General features: G+C 37.0%; 1 protein-coding gene across 1 annotated transcript; it reads right to left on the bottom strand.

Annotated features, from left to right (window-relative positions):
• Nucleotides 1-1,871: 1,871 nt before the first annotated feature.
• Nucleotides 1,872-8,624, bottom strand: LOC147071129 (microsomal glutathione S-transferase 1-like). Its single transcript, XM_085948100.1, has 3 exons — nt 8,412-8,624; nt 2,686-2,774; nt 1,872-2,334 (listed from the first exon to the last, which is right to left on the bottom strand). Exons 1-3 carry the CDS (start codon nt 8,526-8,528, stop codon nt 2,088-2,090), a joined length of 453 nt encoding a protein of 150 aa, XP_085804226.1. The 5' UTR covers nt 8,529-8,624; the 3' UTR covers nt 1,872-2,087.
• Nucleotides 8,625-9,064: the final 440 nt, after the last annotated feature.

Genomic DNA, 9,064 nt, shown 5'->3' with positions numbered 1-9,064 from the left:
CATCCTCAGAGGATCCAAGGCCATGAGGCCTGAATCATCATTGGGCGGATTCATGCAAACATGAGCAGATCGACTGCGAGACAACGCGTGACAATCTCGTCTTCGTGTTAGCAAATGTTTTATTTTATTGAATGGACAATTATTGAGAATATTACCATCAGTAATGCCATTTATCATTCAATTCGAATAAAAAATAGAACTTCCGCTTATGAGAAGCAACATATTAAGGAATGACTTACTTCAATAACATATTAAGAAAATAGGTGACCTGATTTAATGTGGCTCTTGAAAGCAGTAACTCATCAAAATTAACATTATTAAAGCATTTAGCCGTGATATTTTACGATTTCCACCCTACCACGCATGTTAAAACCCCACAGAGCTAGTTTGGAGAGATATCATAATTGATAAACATTGTGAATTTAGTTGTCAAACTGAAAAAAACTTGAAGTTTATTTTTAAATTGTACTTCGCTTAAATTTGAGAAATATTGTCAACATGTGCGGAAATTTAATATACGTACTGTGAAACGAATTTATTTTTATAACAATATTGAATAAAAATTGTCAAACAATAATTGTTGTGTAATACGGGCTGTATGGTTTTAAGACCGAATATTCCCGACGTTCTTCGAAGTAGGCATTCGGACGTGAGCGACTTGAACCGTCGCTCGCGTAGACGACATTTCACGATGAAAAAATATGTACATATTGGTTTTTTGCTCATTGCAAAAGCATTAATCGATATAAGATTTCCGGGCGCTTTCCGACAGACGAGCGACACGGTATATCGCTCAAATGAACAAGTCTTTAAAATAGCCGGTTAAAAACACATATTGGAATTTGTTTTTGTATATGAATTAATGACCACGGTAATTAATAGATCAGAACACTTTTAATAAATCAAATATAAATGAAATACTTATTTAAAAAAAAAATATTTTCGCATAAATTGAGTGGGTGGGTGGGTGTTCACCGCTCCACCGCTCTCATGAGAAAATCGCCACTGCTTGCCATTAAATTCGTCCCTAGCATAAAAAAAAAACATTGACCTAGCGTAAAAAAAGAGCATCCTAAAAGCACTTACCTACTTATATTAAAGTCATGCATAATAATAATTAAATACCTATAAATTCATTCATTCCAAGCTATTCAATGTCTAATGTATTTAGTTCAAAATTATATATATTAAGATTTTATTTATAAGAATATGTCTGTGTTCATTTTGGTTAGATATTTCAAAATATTATGTACCTGCCAAGCTAAGAAATGCAGTAATAATAATTCCAAGAAATTCACAGCCCCCTTTTCAAAGCATGTACCTAGAAAAGGTCTGAAATATGAGACCCACGCTGTAAATTTACTGTAAATGTATTCTGACAAATAAATGTCCTGTTTTTGCCTGTAATTCCGCGTTGGCAATCAATAAGCATGTCCCCGAAAGAAGAAGCCAGCAGACGATCACCGTGACCTTACATCATCAGGGGGGGTCCAGCGCTCATCCTACACCCCCCCCCCCCTTTCGGAGGTGACAACTCAATGAATTAACTACACACATTTATTTGCAATAAATAAGATTGTGATAAAATTCTGTGAATAGGTTTATGAGGATTTATATCTCTCGAAATAATTAAAAAACACAGTTTTAAGTAAAGGCAAAACAAAAATTCTATCATCTTTTGCGTTTTTTTTTTTTTAAATAATAAAATATATTGGCAGCTAATTTGTTACGGCATAACAAATTATCTTATTCCTACATATCCAGTACATATATACACCTCAACACGCAGCGGCTCCAAGAATCCCTGTTACTTGCTAATCTACCACTATATCAAGATATTATATGCAAATAAAATAATAGTCCATGCATTTTAATTATGCAGATAATTTGGTTTTATTTTTATATTAATCGATCACATGGTTTATAGTAAATACAGAGTCCGTTGAAAAGAAATAGTTTCAATTTGCCTCCACCAAAACAGCTGATTTTTTCACTAAAGTCATCTTATATCTCAGGTAATTAACTCAAAATGTGAATGGTGTATTATTCAATATATTATTGGAAAGATAGTAATTTCCATTACAAAATCAAAACAAATAATTGAACGCAACTCTTGCCGCCATGAACCAAGTGATTGCATATCCAATGGTCCATGTCGCTACCCTGGCTGGCTGTGGGACAATTTTGACAGCATACACAAACGAGTGAGCGATCCTCGCCAGGGTAAAACTCATCATCAAGAGGTTGAAGAAGAAATGCGACGGAGAGGTGGTCGCGAAGAGGGCGCTGATGAAAAGGAAGACGGGTATGTTCTCTAGGTCATTTCGGTGTGCCCTGGAAAAGAGTAGTAACGCATTATACATATCTGCAAGAAAGTATGACAGTAGTCAATATCTGACATATATTATACTGTATGAGAAGTTTTGTCCGGCGACGTGAGATATGTACATTGTACAAGGATAGCCGAATTTAAGGAGGAAAGTGTGTACAAGATTTTTTGTAGTTTCCTTCAAAGTAGCAACTATGACAATTATTATTGAACTAAATTTTAAAATAAAAACGATATTATTTTACATCTCGCTTATACTTTTTTTAAAGTTTTTATTGTCTACCTCTGTCATATTGCATTGAACAGTCAACGTGCACTCTTTTTTGTTATAATTTAATAATCATTTTATACATTACCTTCTAACACGTTCAATGTCGACGTCATCAAATTTCAGAGTGCCTTTTTTGTTTCCAAAATATGTTGCATCTTCACTGTTTGAAAATATCTAGAAGCATTAGAAAAGGCTTAATTTTAAATGAATAAATCCTCTGTAATCTGTCAATAATATTTTAACCACAGCATTTGCTAGTAGCAAATAATTATTAATGGGTGCGATCGTAGAAAGGTTAAAAAGTGGAAAAGTATAAAAAGTCACCGCAGCACAGATTTATTACTGTAATGCTAACATGAAGATTTTGTAAGAAGGTGATACACCCCTGTTACAGGCGGGCTTCTCCCGGTGTAAAATAATCATTTAGTAGCTTAAGTCGAAACGTAACCCTGACCTCTAGAAACGGCTTCATAAAACATCTAATCTGATTCCTTGCTCAACCACGTAAGTATTTCTTTTTAATTTAAAAAGTAAAAATGATGATGGATGAAAGAGATAATTTTAAGACTTAATATAAGGATTTAAATATAATAAATTTTGCCGCGCATTGTGCGTGAAATCCTCGCGCGCCGGCGCCAGGGTCAGGCTCGTGATTCGCCGAATCAAAGATCACGCGATAAAATTTGGCCAATCACGAGAGTCCTTTTTGCTGGATGGCGTCGGTACGAGGAATTTAAAAAGAAAGAAAAAAAGGATGTTAGTAAGCGTCCCCTTTCCGATAGGTACGGACCTGACGACTACAACTGTAAAAATCCCAAATGTAATTTGTAAAACTAAAAATGTAAAATATAAGAAGACCACGTTACGAGCACGAAAGACCGTGTTTTATTTACACTCCAACCGTTTGAATTTCTTTTTTGTGAATCCGGGGTTCGATGAACACCTGAGCTAGCCGCTGGAACCCCGGGGATCTCAATGGCGCCCTTGGCAACGTGAAGCTCGAAGAATCGCATGGATTCTTCCGAACCCGCGAAATAAAATTTACGCCCGCGAACGCTAAATAAAAGTTTACGATCCAGGAGCCGGAACAACCAAGAAATGGTTAACTAAAAAGCGGACTCCGACGTAACCCTTATCGAAGAAGAAGTGCTGTCTCCAACATCAAACCGGGAGGGCCCTCTGGTGTTCGAAGACAGTCCACATACGGAGCTGACCGCGCCTAGCGTCGTGCTGGAGACCGTAGCACCAGCGCGTCTCCAGTACGACGAATGGCTGCACAAATCCCACCTATGGAGACCAGACGCATCATCGACGGTATCCAGCGAGGAGGGCTCGTAGAGGCCACGGCCCACTCACGACGAAAAACGGCGAGCAAAATGCCGATTTTCCTAGGGTATCACTAACATGTGTACCCTAGTCGACCACGGGATGTTCGGTGAGGAGAGAAAAAGGAAACGCGAGGCTAGGGAGCCTCACAAGAGGGCTGAGAAGGCGCGCAAGCTGAGATGAATCGAAGAAGCTGTACGGGCGCAGGCTCGACCACGAGGAGATGAAGCAGGACCAGTCGCCAACCCTCTAGTCAAGGGTGAACGCCGAGTTGCTGTTGGAAGTTTCAGTGTAAACAGTGTAGTTAAAAGTGAAGATAATAATCGTAAATATCCGGAAATTCTTCTAATTACGGATAAAAAGTTAATTAAGGACCCACTTTCTGAGCCCTATAATCTTAAGTTCGTTAGTAAGAAAAATGTACATTCTAGTTTTAAAAATAACGCTCCGCAAAGTGACGCCAATTCTTTCCGTTCAAATAAAGTAAATATGAATGAATTCGAAAACATTAACATTGAAAATCGCAAACAATTTTATAAACGGGAAAGACGATATTCTACAGTAGCGCGAAACCTGTTTCAAAGTTACGCCGTGTTAATAATTTGAATCCAAAGAGAAACGAGGAAAATAGTACACTACCGTCCCTATTATTTCTTTACAAATTACCAATCGTAAATTTAACACAGCGAAAACGGAACGGGAATAATAAGGCGTCACTCGACAAAGTGTTAGTTGTTATGTTAAATTTTAATAATAAGTTAAAATTAGGTATAAAAGGATGAAAGTAGAGATTGTATGCTTGTGATAAAAAAAAAAAAAAATGAGTCAATAAGCCGTAAATTTCTCAACGGGGTTTCAATAATAAAAAAAAAAAAAAAATAATAAAACGTGAGAGGCACCGTAAATCGGCGCGGCGCGCCTTTGGAATAGGATGTCGGGCGCGTAAAACGAAACAACAATTTTTTTTTTTTTAATAAAATGGGTTTCACTAAAAATAAAGTCAATTACACAGTTTTAAGTGTACTGATTCAGAAATAAATATAATGAGAGGGTGGAATATTTCAATTTTTAATATCAATGTGATTTATACAGTCAATACAATGTTGCAAAATAATTATGGGTATTAGGGTAAAATATTAAAAGTGATAGTAAGTACCATAAGTACAATGGGAAGATTTTATATAAAATTAGTAGCTATTTAATGTATGGGGTAGGAGTAATTAATAAAGTAAACTCGAATAAATTTAAAGTACAGGAAGTCTAATGAACGAATAAATTACTAAAGAAAGAGAAAGAATAAATACAGATGAAGACAATTTGGAAGCACAAAGGGAGCCACCTCTCGAAGTAAGCGCATCCAAAGGCAGCGTAGCCGAAAATTCATGATACCAAAGCTTGATGGTGTGGAGAGTGCGCACTCTCCTTTCTCGCGCAGGTTCATGGAGAGACTAGGGACGTGACGCCTGAAAGATATCGTGAAACAACAAGAGGTACCTCCGAAGTGTAACCATCTATAAAAAAAAGGAAAGAGAAAAGGATACTTATTGTGAAAATCCATCCTAGTACCTGTGAGAAAGCCGTGCCGCCGTCAACGAGCCTGGCCGTTGTACCGCTATACGATGCCTTGCCCGCAGTAATAGGAACAGATGGAGACACAGTACCTGTCCATCTATGAGGTGATACTCCAGAGACCAGCAGATCAGTGGAAAACTTTCCACAGGAAGATATCCGCTGCTCGGAACGAGCCTGGCTCAATAGTAACGCCACTACCACGCCCTGGTTGCAAAGGCAGACGACGCCAAACGAGGTACGCTCCTATTGCACCAGAAGAAGAAAAACGTAACACGAAATAATAATTCCGAACGAGGGCCAAACGTCTACAAATGTAGCCCCTAGGAATACAAAAGAAAGATTGGAAAGCGCGAGAGTCAAAGACTGCAGCTTCGCGACCCCTCCGCTGACTAATAAAAACGAATAAAATAACAAGAAAACCTAATTAAAACAAAGTAACACAAAATAAATGTACTACACTGAAATTAAATCAAACTCTGACCTATTCAAAAGTATCGCGAAAGCATTGCTTTGAGCTGAAAATAATAATCCAAAATAAATATAGAAAATAATAAAAATAGAGCTAAAGTATAGAGTTTTATGTTAGAATAGTTAGATTGTAGTTGAATTCTTTTATAAACTGTTTATCATGCCATGTACTTAACGGATGAACAAGGAATTGGATGGGTGGCCGATGAGATCAGGGCGTACCTTTCGACTTTAATCCAGATGGGGCGAATGATACACCCCTGTTACAGGCGGGCTTCTCCCGGTGTAAAATAATCATTTAGTAGCTTAAGTCGAAACGTAACCCTGACCTCTAGAAACGGCTTCATAAAACATATAATCTGATTCCTTGCTCAACCACGTAAGTATTTCTTTTTAATTTAAAAAGTAAAAATGATGATGGATGAAAGAGATAATTTTAAGACTAAATATAAGGATTTAAATATAATAAATTTTGCCGCGCATTGTGCGTGAAATCCTCGCGCGCCGGCGCCAGGGTCAGGCTCGTGATTCGCCGAATCAAAGATCACGCGATAAAATTTGGCCAATCACGAGAGTCCTTTTTGCTGGATGGCGTCGGTACGAGGAATTTAAAAAGAAAGAAAAAAAGGATGTTAGTAAGCGTCCCCTTTCCGATAGGTACGGACCTGACGACTACAACTGTAAAAATCCCAAATGTAATTTGTAAAACTAAAAATGTAAAATATAAGAAGACCACGTTACGAGCACGAAAGACCGTGTTTTATTTACACTCCAACCGTTTGAATTTCTTTTTTGTGAATCCGGGGTTCGATGAACACCTGAGCTAGCCGCTGGAACCCCGGGGATCTCAAAGGTAGACAGAAAAATTGTTTTGTTGGGGGTCCATAAAATATCCATAATATATTTTTAGTGATTTTTAAGGCGGCGGTAAGGGATGGTTAACAAAATCTAACAAGTGTCACTGACTTTCACATTTCCCTCATTTAATACTTATAACTTCAACTGGAAACCTCTGCACTTTTACAGATACCTACATTCCCCATAGGTACCCAGAAACTCCACACGTTGACTCTAGCGATAAACACGCGTATTATTATTAAGGGTGTTCACCTACTAGTTATTGCGAACTATCGCATCCACAAGTAGTTGTCGAATGTTTGGATCATTAGTGTCCGTTTTTATCGTCTGCGCTGTCTTGTCTCGTAGACATGCTGCATCGGACGATTAAAGAATAACATTGGATGCCTCAGATAGTCACAAATTTATGAGTGCCATGAGTTTTCCAGTGACCACAGGTCTTGCGTGTCGTAGAATGCCGAGAGTGGAGCCAAACCGTAGAGAAGGCTATTCAACAGCCAAATTACCCGGGTCACGATCCTCAGGTCCTGACGAAGACTAAGAAGAAGTAATATACCATTTACTTAAATATTTTGTATTTCTGAATGCAATAAACAAAAGTTTTAATTTATTTTTATCTTACGGCGATCGAAGCAGCGCTCGAAATGTACCGGAACGCACCATAACGCAGCTGCGGTTTGTGAAATTCCGGAAATTATCGCTTCGCCTAATTAAATATTGCATTCGGGTTCGCGAATCATAAGTAATAAAACTCGATTTAAGTTTAATACAGAACTGATCGAATAGGTAAAAAATAATAAGATTTATATATTATGACGTGTCAAACCAGTGCATTGGAGCGGAGCAGTGGAACAATGTGGTTTTACCCGGAGCCGGAGCACCGTAAATTTGTAGTGCTCCACTGCTCCGGATGTTTATTTTATTAATATTGAATTTTCGTCCTAATATCCAATGAAAATATTATATAATTTGACACTTTGCAACACTGGAATTATTTGAATCACAGCAAAATTGCCGAGTGATAAAAAACCTCACTTTTTTGATACTTTGGACACACCACGTTAATAAGATCGCAGATATTTTGTTTGGTTAAATTAATAATGAAAATGACGGAGGAACAAGCCTTGTTTTCAAAATATTTTTTTTTTAATTTAAACATTTCTGTGTATACTTATTAAAACTTTTTACCCGGAGCGGAGCTGGAGCCAGTATTAGGTCCCGGAGCGGAGCAACTAAAAAAAGGGTCCGCTCCAACGCTCTGTCGTAAACTCCGTTTTTTGCCTGCGACATTGACAACATTCCCATGTCACAAGTTTAAAGACTGTTATTTCATTTGACTGTTTGAGATAGGTCTAAAAAATCTTATAATACGTTAATATTTTCAAAAAATTGTCCAGCGCTCCAGTTTGTAAAATTTTCCATTTCGACTGCTGGATCGAAGTTAGTGCCTGGGTGTTATAGCATAACTACATTTATTATAATAATATAATTATTATGCTATGATACTCTATGCCTCTGTGGATTGCACCATGACTCCAAGATCGTACATATTTTTTTTTTATAAATTTGAACAAAATATTTACCTACATTTTTCTCTAAACGATGTCTGCTGGTAAGTGGAGCCATTGCCAATGTTTTGGCGACCAAAACAGCCGCATAAAATGCATATTTTCTGAATAAAGGATTATCAATTACAGTAGACATTACTAGATAAATATTATTACAATTTACAATTGCCTACAAACCAAAGAATTTACCGCTAAAACTGAGATCAGTTTCAATACTGAACAGATTTCAAGTAAACATTTAAAAAAAAAATACCAGTTTCTGTTAGCTGTTGGACAAAGTCCATACATTTTATTAGCATATCTCTTTTATACTTATATGTATGAGTATAATAACATAATAGATGCCTTTTTTAGTAAACATACACTGTTTTTTCCGTGTATCTATTTTTTAGGCATAGATAAAACTTTCCTGGCCTTTTTCGTTGCGAAGTCAGTAATTATGTCATCCAAATCTAATTTAAATGCCACCTCTGCTTCAATCCTTCAATATATAATATTGTGAGTCTACGGTTTCAGATACATTTTAAAATACACCTGACAACTTCCAAAACTCGCGAGTGACCAGCAAAAATATTTGGATAAATTTTAAATTAGGTAAATACCTACCTATAATTCGCATATCTACACGTGGCATTCATTATCTGGTCACCAAGGACGTGACATCTAAGGGCA

Source organism: Rhyacophila brunnea, unplaced genomic scaffold (assembly GCF_057557595.1).
Source record: "Rhyacophila brunnea isolate RB1 unplaced genomic scaffold, BYU_Rbru_1.0 scaffold_20, whole genome shotgun sequence".
In the NCBI taxonomy this organism is placed as follows: Eukaryota; Metazoa; Arthropoda; class Insecta; order Trichoptera; family Rhyacophilidae; genus Rhyacophila; species Rhyacophila brunnea.
This window is presented reverse-complemented; position numbering and strand designations above follow the sequence as displayed.

Coding starts and splice junctions, on each gene's coding strand:
- LOC147071129 (XM_085948100.1), bottom strand. CDS start 8,528: ATGTCTACTGTAATTGATAATCCTTTATTCAGAAAATATGCATTTTAT. Junction 2,775..8,411: donor GACATCGTTTAGAGAAAAAT/GTAGGTAAATAT, acceptor TAATGCTTCTAG/ATATTTTCAAACAGTGAAGA. Junction 2,335..2,685: donor GACATTGAACGTGTTAGAAG/GTAATGTATAAA, acceptor ACTCTTTTCCAG/GGCACACCGAAATGACCTAG.